The sequence below is a fragment of the Triticum aestivum genome, chromosome 4B (assembly GCF_018294505.1).
Source record: "Triticum aestivum cultivar Chinese Spring chromosome 4B, IWGSC CS RefSeq v2.1, whole genome shotgun sequence".
Classification (NCBI taxonomy): Eukaryota; Viridiplantae; Streptophyta; class Magnoliopsida; order Poales; family Poaceae; genus Triticum; species Triticum aestivum.
The window spans coordinates 93,467,759-93,487,916 of NC_057804.1; the positions used below are offsets into that span (position 1 = coordinate 93,467,759).

The 20,158-nt window shown below is 46.3% G+C and overlaps 1 protein-coding gene across 2 annotated transcripts; it reads right to left on the reverse strand.

The window, feature by feature from the left end:
• Positions 1–3,832: 3,832 nt before the first annotated feature.
• On the reverse strand, positions 3,833–7,619 carry LOC123091223 (uncharacterized). 2 transcript variants are annotated; one of them, XM_044512665.1, is made up of 4 exons: positions 7,177–7,619; positions 5,347–5,607; positions 4,920–5,145; positions 3,833–4,205 (listed from the first exon to the last, which is right to left on the reverse strand). In XM_044512665.1, the coding sequence occupies exons 1-3, from the start codon at positions 7,552–7,554 to the stop codon at positions 4,954–4,956; spliced, it is 831 nt and encodes a 276-aa protein (XP_044368600.1). In that variant the 5' UTR covers positions 7,555–7,619; the 3' UTR covers positions 3,833–4,205; positions 4,920–4,953. The 2 variants fall into 2 exon arrangements, with proteins under 2 accessions (XP_044368600.1, XP_044368599.1); XM_044512664.1 differs by lacking the exon at positions 3,833–4,205 and having other exon boundaries at positions 4,800–5,145.
• Positions 7,620–20,158: the final 12,539 nt, after the last annotated feature.

Here is a 20,158-nt window from a genome sequence, read left to right on the forward strand (position 1 = left end):
GGACTATTCCCTCCGTTTGGAATTACTCGTCCAAAAAATGAATGTATCTAGATGTATTTTAGTTGTAGATACATCCATTTTTGTGATAAGTAATTCTGAACGGAGGGAGTACAAGACTAAACAGGAAAAATGAAAAGGACATCACACTAGACAAGAAGCATAGAGGACCAGGATAGAAAAGGAAGTATATAATCTACCGGAGGAGGAAGAAGGGTGAACATGAGCCCAGAAATATCTGCCAAGCCTACAACCCAGACAATCCAACGAGACAGACCCCAGAACACCACAATGAACCAAAGACGAGAGATGAGAACCACATAAATGACCAAGACAATGATGTCATTACTGAAAAGAGCTGGTAGATGTAGCCTTAGGGGTTGCGAGACTGACGGCGGTGGCAGCGGAGGGAAGACGAAGCTAGTCAAGCTCCCAGAGACCTCAGAGGGTCGAGGGCCAACACCAAGCAGAGCGCCCGTGCGACGATCCTGAATAGAACATGAATCAAAGTCGAGAATGACCCTACAACTAGAGTCAACAATCTGACCACCAGATATAAGCTGCATGGTAAGTCGAGGAACATGAGCGACCGAGGGAACATGAAATGAAGAAGTGCTAAGGGTGCCTCAACTAGCTACAGGGAGGGGAGTGCCATCGACTGTAAGAACACGAACTGGAGACTCGACAGGTTGAACGGAGGTCAAAATGGAAGGATCATAAGTCATATGAAAAGACGCTCCAATATCAAGAATCCATGAGGATGTACCTGAATGAGTAGAAGGTGGTTTCTCAGTGCCGGAAGAGTCAGCCATAGAACCTGCAGAAACCGTCGGTGAAGAATCCCAAGCATCAAGCATGCATTTCAGCTGTGCAATCTCATGCACAGACAGGGACACGGCCGAAGAGGTCGAGGTAGAAACACCTGACGACGATGAGCAGTCGCCTCCATCCGTGGAAGCTGCATGCAGAGTCGACCGGGAGTAGCGAGTCGATGTAGAGCCGCATGTGAAAGCCACTGAGGAAGTCGACGTAGAGCGGTCAACGCCAAACGCGAAAGCCGCGAGAGGATTCGACGTAGGTCGACAATCACCAGGTGCGGAAGTCGTGGGAAAAGTCGACATAGAGCGGCCACCGCCGCGCACGAAAATCATAAGTAGAGTCGACGTATAGCGACCAGCACAGCCTGTTGAAGACTCTAGAAAGGACAACGTTGCAGACGGGCATGCACCAAGCACCGAACGATGGCGCGTGTGCGAGACGAGATCAATATAGGCAACACCTTCGAAAGTCCGTGGGCAGCGACGAGGACGCAGGCCCGACAGAAACATCAGGCCAATCTCTTTTTCTTCCTTTTTTTGTGTAACAACAGCGGAATGATCAGGCAAGAATCAGGCCTCAAGCCAACAACCGAGTCCCAAAAAACGAAGCAGAACAACTGCGGCGACTCGATTTAATCCAGCAGACGAACAACCGGGGCGGAGCAGTTGACCTCCGATAGCTGCTGCCTCTGCTCGATCCGGAGAGCTAGACCGACGGGCGGCTCGATCTAGAGCGGATGGATTGACCTGCAGCAGAGGAGCAGGCTGCAGCAACGGAGCCACGATCTGGAGTTGTAGATGTCCGGACACGAAACAGCAGCAGGTACGAACGCATGCGTGACCACTAGAGCGCCCGCGGACAGCAGCGGCGCGGACGAGGCCGATGGCCGACGGCGCCCCGAAAAGCAGCAGCGCCGCGGAGGAGGCCGGCGGCCGACGGCGCCGCGGAAGGCAGGAGTGGCGCGGACAAGGCCGGCGTCCGGCAGCTGTGGAGGAAGACAAACGGCCGGCGGCGACCTTAGAGGAATACAAGCGGCCAGCAGCTCGATCGATCGGGACACAATTCGATAGGATCCAACACAGCGATGGATCAGCTAGCTGGACATCAAGCGCGTGTAGCTGGAGTTGGACATAGGCAAAAGCAAAAAATCATGGGCCGGCAGGGAAGAGAGCAACAGCGGCCGTGCAGGAGATTGGATCGGGAGCAGCACGAGTTGCACTTGCGAAAAAAATACCTAAAGCTCTAATACTATGTTATGAAAGCAACTTAATATTATTATGAGGCCAAAGGCGGAAATCCCTTTTGGAGCTCGGGCTCCAGTGAGGCCTCCAGATTCAGATTTGAAATTTCATTGAAATTCGTATTTTTACATTTCAAAAAATTCTGAAAAAAATCACAGATATACATGAAGGCATAATACACATGTGTGTAAATTTTCAGTCAAAAATACATTGAAATGAGGGCTGTGCAAAAAAGACAAATATGGGGCTGTTTAACACATGATACTATTCATCCTCCCAGGCCATGGATTTGTCTTTTTTGTACAGGTCGCAACTCAAGGTATTTCATCATGAATTTTTACACACATGTGAGTTACATCCTTACATACACGCATATTTTTTTTCAGAATTTTTTGAACCATAAAAGTTTGAATTTGAATTTTTTAAAAATAAAGGCCTCCATGGAGCTCGGCCTCCAAAACGCCTTTCTCGGCCAAAGGCAGCGTATATACAAAGTACATGAAGATGCCCACAGACTAGAATACAAAAAACCAAAAGTCATCACTAATATAACTCTAACACATTCCTTGGTCCAGAATTGATTTTCGCTCTAAATTACCCTCAGACTGCCACTTTTTGGTATGCAACTTTGCAATTGACATCTAGTAAGAATAAAGCCACAAAATTTTGTTGCCGCGTAGATCAAGAAAGAAGGTATACGTAGGCAACTGGATTGTTTTGTGCTCAAGGAAGCTTCCGAGGTCAACACAAAGTAAGGGGCAGAAACCTCTAGTTTTTTTTAACACAATACGGACGCAAGCGCTCATATACACGTACATACACCCAACCCTATGAGCGCACACACACGCCCTACCCCTAAGCTTTAGTTTAAGGGTGTGTCAAAACAATTCCAGCTTAACGTCCTATCTGTTCAGTTGTCTGATTCAGTCCGTGTCTCGAGATTTTGGGTTGACCTTGAGCATGTTCTCCCTATTCCTTCCCGAGCGTGACATTGGTCCTTTATCCCTTTATAAGTAAAGCTTAGGTTGATTTTGGCTGCCATTGTGATTGTGGACATGTTTCGTGTCTTCGAACTGTGTAAATTTTCAAACGAGAAACAGTGTGTGTGATTTTGCAAACACGTAGCTATAGTACATGAATGTCAATGATTGAGTTCTTCTGTAGGAGGCAGGCGTTTTGGAGCTCGGATTCATATGCTCTTGCATGAACATGTTCGTCTCTTCGAACTATATGTAATTTTTTTTGTGAATAGAAGGCATGTGTACTGGTCTAGGCAAAAAAAAAAACACTGCTTTTTATCATGCAAATTTTCATAAATAAAAGGCATGTTTGACGATCTGGTCTTTTATTGACAAAAGTTATACACTGTTAGAAGACACGAACGTGTTGATTAAAAGGATCCGATTTTTCTTTTTTACTTTTTTTCTTCTATTTAACTGTTCACGCAGGTGCATAAGAGCCAACCTCCGTTTTGAATTTCCATCTATTGTGCATCCTATTTGAGAGAAGAGCATAAGCATTGTTGAACTCTACACTGAAATGAACCTGGGGCATGTGCTCTCTGCATTTGCTGACGATGACATTTGACATTGTTGTGCGCTTTTGACCTTTTTGTGTTAGATGGTGGAAAAGTTTATTGCATCCCTGCTTCTGCATCGATGATGCACACAACCATCGCCCCGTTGATAATGTAGGTAGATTTCAACTGGCAATATAACCGGCCTGGCAGCCGAATGCTCTGTACATAAGTACTACTCCAAAACCAAACAATCAGCTGACAGTGACAAACCAGATTTACTGGCCTGAGGAGAACAGCAGATTGCTCCACTAAACTTCACGCCGGAAATAATACAGTATTGTTGTACTCCTTACATGATGATAACAAGCAGCAATATCTTGTTATTCACTCGATCCGGAAAGAAGTGTTTGAGTGAATAAACCACTTCTTTCAGGTTCGAGTGAATAAATCCGAAAATTAAACAAGCAGAAACCTAGATCTAAAATCTTCTCATCTTCTTTTGACATAAACCACTCAATGATCTCATCTGAGATACGGCCAACCGCAGGAAAATGGGATTTCTGAAGCCAGAAACTGGAAGCAATGAGCTCCGTATGCTAACAGGGAGCAATACTGGCACAAAGAGAATGCTGGGGATGGAAACGAAGAAGCTTCAGCACTTTTGTAAGATAGGGCCCAAACTTAATCCTAAAATCCTAAGATGAGATTGTTTTGAAGCTCAAATAGTTAAAACAAACTCATTTTGTGGTTCCTATCTAACTTTATCAAAAAAGGGGTAAAAAGGACCTATCTTACAAAAGGTGAGATTTTAGGATTAAGTTTGGGTAACCTTCAATACCACGAGGTTCAAGAGACATATACAGCAAAAAACAAAATTGCTAAGAGAAGTTAAATTTGTAATACATGATATGGTACTTTCTCCCCATAGTATCTGGCTTTCAAAAGTATCTTTGTGATCAGATTTAAATAAAGGAAAATAAACAAAAAAGTTGTTCCTGGTACCATCAGCTTTGTTGTTTCCCATGTCATACACGCAATCTACTTTCTTGGTTTCCTTAACATCAATTTTCTCACTCACATGATCTTGAAACTCACATGAACCCCAACCAGGTAATGCAAAAGTGAGTTTATTACCGATTATAAGAGAAGCCCGAAGCCCTTTTTCTTGCTTAACCTATAACCTCATTTTGGGGTTTATGGACGATCAGAAAGATCCAAGAGTGTGAGTAGAAGAAGTTATCTTGTATTCCTTACTTTGTGGGCAAACATAATGTTCACTTACAATCGCTCGTGTACTCAACTGTATGTAAACAAAATCTAGATTTACATGAGTAGTGATATACCTTGATAACACTCCACACTAAACAGAAAACATCTTTACGAGCTGAAAGCTCTTGAAATTGCATAGATGAAGTCCAATAGACCAGTCCCCTTGAGAAGGCCTTTACCAGTTAAAAGTTCAAAATCTATCAACAATAGAAAGCCAATTATGGCAGCTTTTCCGTTGACCAGTTCATTGTAAGCAGTGAAACCAAAACCCCCTACACCTTCATCAACCACCATTCTCACCTGAAAATGTAACACAAACATGTCATATTCTAGTTGCAAACTGTAACCAGTTTGGTAAAATTCCCTTTTTGCTAAGAATGGAGTAGACTAGAGTAAACTATCCATGCAGGGATCATCTAATGAAAGATAAAAGAAATGCATTATGCATAGATATGATCTTAAGCTTCAGAGTAAAAGTAATGGAGCAAGGGAGAATGAAACCTCTTCGATGTTGACATCAGATGCAGTACTCCCTGGTTGAGCTTTCCCGCTGAACAGAATCTCAGCTGATCCACCAGAGCTAGCAGCGCCCCTAATGCTGATGTATATATTTTCTCCATCCGTTTTTGCAGGGTACACGAATAGTTTTCTCAATACAGGTGTCAGAGCCCTTAAAACAGGGTTTTTCGGATACCACTCTTTTATTTCCCCAGTGCGAAGATCAAAGGTACTATCTGTTGATGGGCAAACAATGCAGCCATCCTGAAATGCAAATAACATAAGGTTACATCCTTGAGATATGAAGAGGAATTATCTCATGCAAGCAAGCGATGGAGTTTACACTCAGAGTGTGTGGTAAGAAAAAAAAACACTAGCAGCATTGCAGCTTGCAGTATAAGAAATAGCAGGTGGCAAAGTGATATGGTGCACCAACAAGCGAAAAACTATCTGAAACCTCTAGAACTTTGTCTTAACTCGAAGTGAAGATGTTTCCCTCACATCAAATTTCTGAACATATTTAAATGTGATTTTTTATGCAAACCCAGGTGCCCAAAAGTTGATATAACAGCACAATATATACAGTTCAGAAATTAAAATGTGTGTTCGAATTTATATCCTTAGTGATAGAACTCACACAATTGCATGTACCTTCACATATTTGGAGCAGTGACCCTACCATTTCTTAAATTAAACATAAAGATTGTTGAATATTAGGTCAAGGTTGTCTCATAGCATAATTCTGTTTGAATGAAAGGATATCCCAAAGCATGTCTCAGAGCAAGGCAGGCAACTGGAAAGAAGAAACTAGAAAACTGTCATGAAATCACTCCTATTCGAACTTGCTAGCTAATAGGCATCTCAGCAACAAATTGACTCTGACATCTGTCTCACTCGGTTCATAGTCCTGTTACCCTTCCTCCTTTTCGAAAAAAAAAAAATACTCCTGTTACACAAATTGATACAAGGGGAAAAATCCCCTATGACATGGAATTTTAAAATATGAGAAACTAGGGCTACTTACAGTAGTAGCAAAACTGTCAATGACATGTAATTCAAAAAATTGAACACCAACACTCTGACAAATATATTTCAAACAGGAGTTTAAGGCCTCAAATCTCTGATATGATATTTAAATCAAGAATTACCACCATCCCTTCGATGAATATACGTGTGTACTTGTAACAGAAATACAATATGCCTTGCATGTCCAACTTTCCCAACTATTTTCATCTCAGCGTTCATATTCAGATCTGTATTATGTTTGGTTTAATATAATGAAACTTCGATGAATTGCTCATGAATTTGTTTTCAATTCAGGTCATTAATAGGTAATTTTTAGCATTTATTTCTTGATTAATTAGTAAAATTCTACACACCTGCCGATCAGAATAGAATATAATTACACAGCTAAACAAAAGACTGTCCAATGAAAACAGGGATATCTACATCATAACAAAATTTCACACTCCGAGGAAATACACAAAACCCATAGCAGATACAAGATAAAAAAAGCAGCAAAGCAGAGACATGTAGAGCTCGCTGTCCTTCAGCTTAATCAGTCTCTGTGTGTGCAGGGTCAGTTAACCTAGAACATGGAAATTTTGTACTGATATAGAATAGAAGCCATGTTCTACATGCACCATTTAGTATGTATCTTGTCCAAGTGGAAGTGGTGTTTCGCCTATACTTCTATTATTCTGTAGAGCACTTTGAAAAACTGACTGTGTGAGTGTGTGACCTTAACCTTCCAAAAGAGTCACACATATGAGCAACTTTAGTGGGGTAGAGAGACTAGACTAGTACATGCAGGCATTTTGCCGAGCAGTTTACCTGCGTGAGCTTGGCGTTGAGGAGGCCCTCGGTGTACGCGCCCTCGGCTGGGGAGCGGTTCTCAATGGCGAAGACCTCATCCTTGTACCAGAGAAGCAGGATCTCCTCCCCGTCCTGTACGATCACACGGCGCTCTCCCCGCGGGAGCGCCGCCAGCGGCACCACCGGTAACCAGCTGCTGCCCCCTCCGGTCTCTGGTGGCGCCGAGGGCTCGGCCCCGGACACATCGGTGGCACGGCAGGTGAGCCTGTAGTGGCACCGGTTGCGGGCGTGGAAGAAAACCAGGTGGCTACGCGGGGTGGTGGTTGTTGCTGGAGACGAGGAGATACGACGGTGGAGGAACGAGGAGGACGCGGTTGTGGTGGTAATGGCCGCCATTGGGGGAATGCAGGGAGGCGTGTGGGGGCGGAGGGGTTAGGGTGGTGGAGGAGGGCGGGGTGGTGGTGTGGGGTGGAGCGTCCATGGCCACAGAGCGAAGATAAAGGACGGACACGAGGCTTCGTGACAGCGTGTGGGTGTGGGGAAGACAAGCGGACACATTTATAGGTTGCTGTACAGTTGCGGCCTGAGTGGTCTGGAACGAGTTGTATGAACGAACCGATGACGTGGCTCAATTCTAAGACTAGCCACAATGGAGAGTAACATACACTAGTAACATACACATATCCCTAGTCTATGTTACTACCTTCATAGTGGGTAGTAATATAAGTGTGGTAACATGCAAAGCTTCATTTATTAGGTTATAGACTTATATTGCATTGGGACATGTGATGTTACAGTAACTAGCTAAGTTACTAGTACTACATCTCTCCTCATTAACTCATTGCCACATAAGCAAATTTACTGAGTTGGACTCGATGTTACTACCGAAGTTACTCCCATTATGGCTAGTCTAAGTGCAACTCCAACACCGACCACCAAATCGCCCCTAAACGTCCCGAGGACGTTTTTTTGTCTTCCAATGTCATGCCTCAAACATTCACGGATGCGTCTGGGTGTCCGAAATCCCACAAACCGGTTACAAAGTTGGGAGGTTTGCAGGTGTTCGGACCTTCGCCATGTAGGCCTCCGACAACTCAGACTTAGCCAAAACCATGGCGAAGCCCGCACATTCTCACTCCGACCATCCTCCATTACTCCGTATCTGCTCCCTTTCAAACAGACGCTGACGGTGTACCATCCCGGCCGCCCACCCAGACCTTGTCGGACATCTGTGGCTCCACTGCGCATTTGGCGTGTTTCAAGTCCATTTTGCAGATGTTCGAAGACATATAAAAATATGGGATCTAGAAAAATTGTGGGAGGTGATGATAGATTGTGTGATCATGCACAACATGATTGTGAGGGTGAGGCAGTTCACACTGGTTTGGATTTTGAGAACATGGATGATTCTATCGAACTTTCACCATAGAATCCGCACGATATTTCAGGATTTTATCCAAATGGATCAACATATTCAGCATCAAGCTTTAGAATGATCTGGTTGCGCACCTGTGAGCTGTGAGCGCTTCAAAAGGACAACTAGGACATATGCCCAAATAAGTTGAGTTCAAATTTGAACTATTTTATTTAAAAATTTATATTGGATTGTAATATTTATATTTGAACTATTATTGCATTAGAATATTTGCATGCTATTTTATGGATGAATTGTGCTATTTATCTATAGTTATTGTGTGTGCTCTAGATAGAGAAAGAAAAACATAAGGGGGACTTTTTTTAGGGTACGACTAGGCTTACCATAATTTTTTAGAAGGCAGAATTGTAGGTAAAGAAGGCTACCCACTCGATGCGAACACCGACCGTAGCACGAACACCACACCACCAACAACCATACAAAACTACAAAGCAAAAGCGCCTATCCTAACAGATAACAACATCGTGCCCTCGCCGGCCTGCCTCCCAAAGAGGAGGAGTAGTAGGCTGGTGATGTATTGTGTCGTCGACCGCTACTTCCACCATGAATAGTGTAAGGGTAAGGGTAATGGCAAAGGAAAGAGCGAGGACAAGGGCGGTTGAGGGTGAACTTCCTCCATAGCCAGATTTTAGCTAGTACAACATGTCAGTTTTGGGTAGTCCGATGGCATGTATCAGAACTCCCCCATGCTATGTGTGTTAATCTAGATAAGTTGCGTATGTTTGTGTTTTAATACTGCATGAGATTGTACAGAATTAAGGATTTTTGTATCAGAATGACCGTTGTGGACGCGGACATCTGAGGGTGATTGGACGCTGTCCGCAGATGTTTAGGAGGTCATATAGACAAATCTGGTTGTAGATGCTTTTAGTCAGTGGCGGAGCCAGAATTTTTGTGGAGCCTGGGCAAGTTGGGCCTAAGTGTATAATTTAAAATCAATAAGCGGGTATTCGATACGCAACATATAATATAGCACCAAACATCCAAACCACAAATCCACATTAATAACTAAGTGAAAACATAAACATAATAGTGTCACAAAAATGAAGTTTCACAGACCAAATAAACTAAACTTGACAAACAGAAGACATATAACTAGCCTTGCATAGAGGAAAACTCGCCATGTTGCCAACAAAAGTACAGCTATCCATACCAGATGTCGGTGTGAAATTTCTTTTGCCACGGTAAAAAGCATCTTTCATTTGTTCATTTTTGCCAAAAGAAGGACGCAAAACCAGCCTTGCATAGAGGCAAACTCGCCATGTTACCAAAGTCCTAGAAGACACTGTAGGATAAAATGGATTTATAATTCAAATAAATTTAGTTGTGAGATGTGAATATATTCAAAATAGAAAGCTTGCAAAAATAGATATGGTCACATGGGACATACCAATAGTGCACTAAAGAAAATCACAAGGCAAATGCCCTTTCCGAGACTGTATTGCAGTAAATGCTCAATCTCATTTGGATTAAATTCATTAGCAATGTGAGGTGTTGTCTGCTCCTCAACTTCTATTTTCGTTTACACACCATTCACATTTTCAGTGCTTGCTCTATTAACCAAAAACCACCTCATCTCTGAAATTTGATGTTAAAACTTGAAGTTAGTTGCTACATAAGTAAATAAAAAAATGAGCTACAAGTAACAAGTTTCCACTTTCCAGCATCCAACAAATTTAATTTTTTCTCTAGCCATCAGCATACTTCTCTAAATTTAAGCCCTAAGTCTATTGGTTCATTGCCAAATGACTTTTCAGATGTAAAAAAAATCATCAAACACTTTCGTATGAAGATTGTTTCTTCTGAAGGCATGTAGTAGTAGTAATTAAGAATTTAACTAACATCATAGCATAGAGGAGCGCAGCGCTGCTGCCCTTTTGAAGTTGTGCTTGAGGTCTTGGGAGATTCAATCCCTAGCCCTAATTTTCATGGAGGATTCTTACGGAAAGAACTGGTGAAGCTGAATGAGAGGAAGGAGCGGATGAGGGAGGATTAGACCTCCCCGGGCGCCGTGCGTCTGCTCGCCGCTGGCCGTGCGTCTAACCGTCTAGGGCTCAAGGCCAGCCGGCAGCCGCCAGCCCCTGCGCTCGCCCCTGAGAGACGAACAGAGAAAGGGGGAGTAGGAGAGATCGATCTGTTTTTTTTGAGGGAAGAGAGATCGATCTGTTGATTCCCTCACGTCAATTGTTTTGGCCTGGGTTGTGAACTGTACGAAACAAAGGCCCAAATGTTTTTTTTGCCCGGGTAAAGCAGGAAACCGAACAGGTTTGGCCCATTAGATTTTTGTTGATCGCTGTTGTCGCCGCTCCAGCGAGCCCGGGCAAGTGCCCAGGGTCGCTGGGCGGTGTCTCCGCCACTGCTTTTAGTCATCATGCGTTGAGAAATTTGTGCACCCAGTTTTTTCGCAAATTAAGCGAACAACTCTCGTTACTTAATTAATGGATCAGACAAATCTTTTGTCTCTGTTGAAAAAAGAACTTGGAATTTGGAACATCACAACTAAAACATTTTTTTAAAGGAGGATAACTCCGGCCTCTGCATCAGTATGATGCATGCAGCCATATATTATTAAAAGTGCAAAATCCAGCAGCCGAACACCATCGACCTAGAAATAAATCGGAAAACAAACCGTGAGGCCGTATACCTCGCGACAATACCTTCTCAGATAGCCACTAATCCCTATGATACAAGACACAACATAAATAAAAATACACAACTCCTAGGCTACGTCTTCAAGAAGGAATCACCACACGTGCGCCGATGATGGCGAGTCCACCACAAGGTTGAACTCCGAATTCTCATCCCCAAAGATAAGCTTCAGTCCACCACCTTCATAAAGGACACGACACAGCAGCGACGACATAGTCTGATCAGAGATCTTGTGTTTCCACCGGAGTGCATAAACTCATCGCTGAAGCCGTTTGTACCATCCGCCCTTATCCGTCTACCGACACCTTGATAGCCGGATACCTCTGGAGGAGACAACAGAAGACAAAGACGTCCCATACCGCCTGCCTCCCGCTACTGTCGCGCCACCTTCGATCCGACAACAGCAGGCTAAACATGACACCTCCGCCAGAGCCAACGTGCATCACCCGACGCTAGTAGGCATGACTTAACGTCTCCATATAAGACGCCGTGTGTAGCATCCGCCGATAGCGCATCCACCGGTGGCTTTGTTGGGGAACGCGGTAATTTCAAAAATTTCCTACGATCACGCAAGATCTATCTAGGTGATGCATAGCAACGATACGGAAGAGTGTATCCATGTACCCTCGTAGACCAAAAGCGGAAGCGTTTAGTAATGCAGTTGATGTAGCCGAACTTCTTTGCAATCCAACCGATCCAAGTACCGAACGTACGGCACCTCCGCGTTCAGCACACGTTCAGCTTGATGACGTCCCTCGTACTCTTGATCCAGTTGAGGCCAAGGGAGAGTTCCGTCAGCACGACGGCGTGGCAACGATGATGATGATGTTACCGGCGCAGGGCTTCGGCTAGGCACTATGGCGATATGATCGAGGTGTGTAACTGTGGAGGAGGGCACCGCACACGGCTAAAAGATCAACTTGTGTGTCCTTGGGGTGCTCCCCTCCCCCGTATTAAAGGAGGGAGGGAGGAGGCGGCCAGCCTAGGGGGCGCGCCAAGCATAGGGAGTCCTACTAGGACTCCCAAGTCCTAGTAGGATTCGCTTTCCTATTCGGAGTAGGAGAGAAGGAAAGAGAGGGAGAGGAAGAAGGAAAGGGGGGTTGCGCCCCCACCCCTTGTCCAATTCGGTTTGGGCAGGGGGGAGGCGCGTGCCACCTCTTGGCCCTTCTCCCCTCTCTCCACTAAAGCCCAATAAGGCCCATTACTTCTCCCGGTGAATTCCTGTAACTCCCCAGTACTCCGAAAAATACCCAAATCACTCGGAACCTTTCCGATGTCCGAATATAGCCTTCCAATATATCAATCTTTAGGTCTCGACCATTTCGAGACTCCCCGTCACGTCCGTGATCTCATCCAGGACTCCAAACAAACTTTGGTCATCAAATCACATAACTCATAATACAAATCGTCATCGAACGTTAAGCATGTGGACCCTATGTGTTCAAGAACTATGTAGACATGACCGAGACACATCTCCGGTCAATAACCAATAGCGGAACCTGGATGCTCATATTGGTGATACGTCTCCAATGTATCTATAATTTATGAAGCATTCATGCTATTATATTATCTGTTTTGAATGTTTATGGGCTTTATTATACACTTTTATATTATTTTTGGGACTAACCTATTAACCGGAGGCCCAGCCCATATTGTTGTTTTATTGCCTGTTTCAGTATTTCGAAGAACAGGAATATCAAACGGAGTCCAAACGGAATGAAACCTTCGGCGGCGTTATTTTTGGGAAGAATATCATCCTGGAGACTTGGATTTTACGTCAGAAGATCCTCGAGGAGGCCAGGAGATAGCCCCCCCCCTACTGGGCGCGCCCCCCTGTCTCATGGGCCCCTCGAGCACCTCCCGACCGACTTCTTTCACCTATATAAGCCTACGTACCCTAAAAACGTCGAATAACAGGATAGATCAGGAGTTCCGCCGCCACAAGCCTCTGTAGCCACCAAAAACCTCTCGGGAGCCCTTCCCGGCACCCTGTCGGAGGGGGGGATCCTTCACCGGTGGCCATATTCATCATCCCGGCGCTCTCCATGATGAGGAGGGAGTAGTTCACCCTCGGGGCTGAGGGTATGTACCAGTAGCTATGTGTTTGATCTCTCTCTCTCTCTCTCTCTCGTGTTCTCTCTCGTGTTCCCTCTATGGCACGATCTTGATATATCTCGAGCTTTGCTATTGTAGTTGGATCTTATGATGTTTCTCCCCCTCTACTCTCTTGTGATGAATTGAGTTTCTCCTTTGAAGTTATCTTATCGGATTGAGTCTTTTATGAGAACACTTGATGTATGTCTTGCCTTGCTTATCTGTGGTGACAATGGGATATGATGTGCCACTTGATGTATGTTTTGGTGACCAACTTGCGGGTTCCGCCCATGAACCTATGCATAGGGGTTGGCACACGTTCTTGACTCTCCGGTGGGAACTTTGGGGCACTCTTTGAAGTACTTTGTGTTGGTTGAATAGATGAATCTAAGATTGTGTGATGCATATCGTATAATCATGCCCACGAATACTTGAGGTGACAATGGAGTATCTAGGTGACATTAGGGTTTTGGTTGATTTGTGTCTTAAGGTGTTATTCTAGTACGAACTCTTAAGTAGATTGATCCGAAAGAATAACTTTGAGGTGGTTTCGTACCCTACCATAATCTCTTCGTTTGTTCTCCGCTATTAGTGGCTTTGGAGTGACTCTTTGTTGCATGTTGAGGGATTGTTATATGATCTATCTATGTTATTATTGTTGAGAGAACTTGCACTAGTGAAAGTATGAACCCTAGGCCTTATTTCCTATCATTGCAATACCGTTTACGCTCACTTTTATTGCTTGCTACCTTGCTGTTTTTATAATTTCAGATTACAAATACTTATATCTACCATCCATATTGCACTTGTATCACCATCTCTTCGCCGAACTAGTGCACCTATACAATTTACCATTGTATTGGGTGTGTTGGGGACACAAGAGACTCTTTGTTATTTTGTTGCAGGGTTGCTTGAGAGAGACCATCTTCATCCTACGCCTCCTACGGATTGATAAACCTTAGGTCATCCACTTGAGGGAAATTTGCTACTGTCCTACAAACCTGTGCACTTGCAGGCCCAACAACGTCTACAAGAAAAAAGGTTGTGTAGTAGACATCAAGCTCTTTTCTGGCGGCGTTGCCGGGGAGGCTAGGTAAACGGCACTCACACCCCGTCAACTAAGCTCTTTTCTGGCGCCGTTGCCGGGGAGGTGAGTGCTTGAAGGTATATCTTTAGATCTTTCAGTCGAATCTTTTTGTTTCTTGTTTTATCACTAGTTTAGTCTATAAAAGAAAACTACAAAAAAATGGAATTGAGTTTGTCTCATACGCTTCATCTTTTTAGTATCTTTCGTGAGAATGATGGTAAGGAAAAAATTGTGCTCAAGTGCTAGAAGAAGAAATCTATAAAATGTTTGTCACTAAATCTTTGAATGATGAGCATGATTGCAATGTTGTTAGTATGAATTCCTTGAATACCCATGATGCTAATGATATGCAAAGCCACAAGCTTGGGGAAGCTATGTTTGATGAATATGATATTTTTTTGTCCCCCAATGAGGGAGTCCTGGATTAGGGGGTGTCCGGATGGCCGGACTAAGACCTTTGGCTGGACTCCCGGACTATGAAGATACAAGATTGAAGACTCCGTCCCATGTCCGGATGGGACTTTCCTTGGCGTGGAAGGCAAGCTTGGCGATACGATATGAAGATCTTCTCCCATTGTAACCGACTCTGTGTAACCCTAGCCCTCTCCGGTGTCTATATAAACCGGAGAGGTTTAGTCCATAGGACGAACAACAATCATACCATAGGCTAGCTTCTAGGGTTTAGCCTCTCTGATCTCGTGGTAGATCTACTCTTGTACTACCCATATCATCAATATTAATCCAGCAGGAGTAGGGCTTTACCTCCATCGAGAGGGCCTGAACCTGGGTAAAAACATCGTGTCCCTTGTCTCCTGTTACCATCCGCCTAGACGCATAGTTCGGGACCCCCTACCCGAGATCCGCCGGTTTTGACACCGACATTGGTGCTTTCATTGAGAGTTCCTCTGTGTCGTCGCCTTTAGGCCTGATGGCTTCTTCGCTCGTCAATCGCGATGCGGTCCGGGATGAGACTTTTCTCCCTGGACAGATCTTCGTATTCGGCGGCTTCACACTGCGGGCCAACTCGTTTGGCCATCTGGAGCAGATCGAAAGCTACGCTCCTGGCCATCAGGTCAGGTTTGGAAGCTTAAACTACACGGCCGATATCTGCGGGGACTTGATCTTTGACGGATTTGAACCACAACCGGGGGCGCCGCACTGTCACGATGGGCATGATTTAGCTCTGCCGCCGGACAACGCCCAGAGCATCGCTCAGGTGTTCGCTCCGACCATTAGCTCGGAGCCCACTGCGCTAGTCGGGGATGGACGGTTGGACGCCGCCCCGGAAGCTGCAACCTCTACGGCGATAGAGCCGGATACCAGCCTAGTCCTTCGCAAGGCCCGTGACTCCAAGGTGCCGGACTCCGCTCCGGACTCCGTAAATCCCGCACCTCTTCCGATTAAGCCCGATTGGGCTTCGGTCATGGAGTTCACCGCCGCGGACATCTTTCAGCACTCGCCTTTTGGCGATATTCTGAATTCATTAAAGTCTCTATCTTTGTCAGGAGAGCCCTGGCCGAACTACGGCCAACACGGTTGGGATGCGGACAACGAAGAAATTCGAAGCCCACCCACCACCCACTTCGTAGCCATTGTCGATGATTTAACCGACACGCTCGACTTTGACTCCGAAGACATCAACGGCATGGACGCCGATGAAGGAGACGATCAAGAACCAGCACCTATAGGGAACTGGAAAGCCACCTCGTCATATGACATATACATGGTGGACACCCCTAAAGCGGGGGATGGCGAGGAAAAAACGGAGGATGATCCCTCCAAGAAGCAACCCAAGCGCCGACGTCAGCGGCGCCGCTCTAAGTCCCGCCAAAGCAAAAACAGCGATTCTGGCACCAGAGATAACAACACGCCAGACAGTGCCGAAGACAACCCCCTCCGGAAGGACTCAGTGTAGGAGGATGAAGGAGCCAGCCCTCATGAGAGAGCGGCCGACAAAGAGGTTGAGGACGACAATTATATACCTCCCTCCGAAGATGAGGCAAGCCTCGACGACGATGAATTCGTCGTGCCAGAGGATCCCGTCGAACAAGAGCGTTTCAAACACGGGCTTGTGACCACGGCAAGCAGCCTCAAGAAGAAACAACAGCAGCTTAGAGCTAACCAAGACTTGCTAGCCGGCAGATGGACCGAAGTCCTGGCGGCCGAAGAGTATAAACTAGAACGCCCCTCCAAGAGCTACCCAAAGCGCAGGCTGCTACCCCAACTTGAGGAAGAAGCAACTAAACCTACATCACCAGTGTACGATGCGCCCGATCGGCCACCCCGTGGCCGCGATAGAGAGGCCTTCAGGCCCTCGACCCAAGCCGCACCCCGGCACCGCTCAAAACATACCAGAGTACGGGGAGACGCAACAGATCTGCGAGACATCTTGGAGAATAAGGCAAGGCAAACAAGATCGATCTACGGATCGCATGGGCACCCCGCTTCACGTGACGCTAACCGTCACGCGACATAATAAGTACGGCCCGGCCGAATACAACAGACCAAGCTCATCCGAGCTGCGTCATGATATAGCCCAGTACAGGGGTGCCACACACCCACTATGCTTCACAGATGAAGTAATGGATCATCAAATCCCCGAGGGCTTCAAACCCGTAAACATCGAATCATACGATGGAACAACAGATCCTGCGGTGTGGATCGAGGATTATCTCCTTCATATCCACATGGCCCGTGGTGATGATCTACACGCCATCAAATACCTCCCGCTCAAGCTTAAAGGACCAGCTCGACATTGGCTTAACAGCCTGCCAGCAGAGTCAATTAGTTGTTGGGAGGACCTGGAATCCGCATTCCTTGACAACTTCCAGGGCACTTATGTGCGACCACCAGACGCTGATAACCTAAGCCACATAATCCAGCAGCCAGAGGAATCGGCCAGATAATTCTGGACACGGTTCCTAACCAAGAAAAACCAAATAGTCGACTATCCGAACGCAGAGGCCCTCGCAGCCTTCAGGCACAACATCCGAGACGAATGGCTTGCCCGGCACCTAGAACAGGAAAAGCCGAAATCTATGGCAGCCCTCATGACACTCATGACCCACTTTTGTGCGGGAGAAGACAGCTGGCTAGCTCGTAGCAATAACATAACCAAGAGCCCTGGCAATTCGGATACCAAGGACAACAATGGCAGGTCACGTCGTAACAAGCATAAGCGCCGCATTAACGGTGATAATACTAAAGATATGACAGTCAACGCCAGATTCAGAGGCTCTAAACCCGGTCAACGAAAGAAGCCATTCAAAAGACACCCTCCGGGCCCATCCAACTTAGACAGGATACTCGATCGCTCGTGCCAGATACACGGCACCCCGAACAGCCAGCCAATCACACCAACAGGGATTGTTGGGTGTTCAAGCAGGCAGGCAAGTTAAGTGCCGAAACAAGAGACAAGGGGCTGCATAGCGATGACGAGGAGGAGCCCCGGCCGCCGAACAACAAAGGACAGAAGGGATTTCCCCCGCAAGTTCGGACGGTGAACATGATATACGCAACCCACATCCCCAAAAGGGAGCGGAAGCGTGCTCTCAAGGACATCTATGCGTTGGAGCCAGTCGCCCCAAAGTTCAACCCATGGTCCTCCTGCCCGATCACCTTCAATTGAAGGGACCATCCCACCAACATCCGTCACGGCGGATTCGCCGCATTGGTCCTAGACCCAATTATCGACGGATTTCACCTTACCAGAGTCCTAATGGACGGTGGCAGCAGCCTGAACCTGCTTTACCAGGACACAGTGCGAAAAATGGGCATCGATCCTTCAAGGATTAAACCCACAAAGACAACCTTCAAAGTCGTCATACCAGGTGTAGAGGCTAGCTGTACAGGCTCGGTTACACTCGAAGTGGTCTTCGGATCCCCGGATAACTTCCGGAGCGAAGAGTTAATCTTCGACATAGTCACATTCTGCAGCGCCTATCACGCCCTGCTTGGACGAACTGCATTTGCGAAATTCAATGTGGTGCCACACTACGCATATCTCAAGCTCAAGATGCCAGGACCTCGCGGAGTCATCACGGTAAACGGAAACACCGAACGCTCTCTCCAAACGGAGGAGCACACGACGGCCCTGGCGGCGGAAGTACAGAGTAGCCTCTCAAGGCAGTTCTCCAATCCAGGCGTCAAACATCCGGACAACGTCAAGCAAGCCCGAAGTAACCTACAACAAATCCGGTCGGCATGTTCCGAGCAAGCATAGCAGTGCGGCCCCAACCCCAACCCCCGCCAAATGGCGATACTGGTACCACGCGTACATAATTACGCCTTAGAGATACCATGGGCATAAGGGGAGGGGCACAACTACGGCACACCCAGAATGCGGCTCAACCGCACTAAGGGGCTCCCTATTTCGCTGTTTTCCTTTTTACACACTTTCAGGACCCAACTATTCGGAACGCCTGTCCGGCAATACACTCGCCGAACACACGATGCAACAGCCAGGGAGAGAGCAAGCCACGTCAAACGTCCAGGTGGTCTCTATAACGAGTTTAATACCTGTTTTACTTACAATTCCGCAGCTTGCCCCTGGAGGGGAACATGTCAAATACTCCCATCTCTTGCTTATCACACTTCTTGTATCATTCTGCTTTCGCAGTAGCCCTTTTTTTAATAATAATAAACAATATATAGCTCTTATCTATTATTGTACTTATCTATTTTTTATATACAAATATATTCAGTCATGACATTCTGCAACCGTACACTTTGGTACGGACAATACACCAGGGGCTTAAAACACCCCATAACATGGTGTGAGAAGACCGAACACTCTCATGAGTGCGGCACCCTGAACTTATAGCACTATATGCATCGGCTCCGAATCATGTCTTTGGTCAATAGTTTGGTTTGCCCGGCTCCCATGTTTTGGTACCTTACGTTCCGCAATGTTGGCTAAGGTAGCGCTGGGAGAACTACTACGATTGTGCCCCAGTTGAGCTGGGTTAACACCTCAGTAGAGAAAGCTAAAACTGACTGTCATGATAGTGCGAGAGACCGATCGCTGTTCGTGAGGTTTTACGAGTCCTTAAAGACTTATGCCGCTTAGAGCGAGGAACCGGACTTATCCGGCCTAGGCATGGATAGCGCCCCGAACTCGGTCTTCCGAATACTAGGGGCTTCGCCGAAATTTAAAATTATAGAATTCTATGGCTAAGTGAGAGTGATAAAGCATTATAAGTCCGACGGCCTGGTTTGTTGTGCTGAACGCCTCCCTAGATGGACCCAAGAATGGGAACAAGAGCGCTCAGGTTTATCCCGAACACCCCAGCACTCGTGGCATGGGGGTCGAAGCCGACGACTTGCATCTCTTAGATTTGATAAACAGCCGCACAGAAGGTAATATTTTAAATTAACAAGCGTTGCTTAACGCATATGAACAAAGTTTCAGCGTACAGGATAACAAATGCGAGTCTACTCAAAAATTACATCTTTGGAGCACTCATCCGCTATATGGCGGGCACCCTTCAGAATGCCATTATAATACATCTCGGGCGTACGATGCTCCTTGCCCGGTGGTGGCGCGTCCGTCAAAAGCTTCTCCGCGTCTAGCTTGCCCCAGTGCACCTTAGCACGGGCAAGGGACCGACGGGCACCTTCAATGCAGACGAAGCGCTTGATGACCTCGATCCACGGACAAGCGTCCACCAGCCGCCGCACCAAACCGAAGTAGCTCCCAGGCATGGCTCCCCAGGCCATAGCCGAACTACGAGACC

Excerpts from the sequence above, each read along its gene's own strand:
- LOC123091223 (XM_044512665.1), bottom strand. The coding sequence starts at position 7,554 with ATGGCGGCCATTACCACCACAACCGCGTCCTCCTCGTTCCTCCACCGT. Across the intron at positions 5,608-7,176 it reads TCAACGCCAAGCTCACGCAG|GATGGCTGCATTGTTTGCCC; the intron begins GTAAACTGCTCG and ends TTTGCATTTCAG. Across the intron at positions 5,146-5,346 it reads CTGATGTCAACATCGAAGAG|GTGAGAATGGTGGTTGATGA; the intron begins GTTTCATTCTCC and ends TTACATTTTCAG.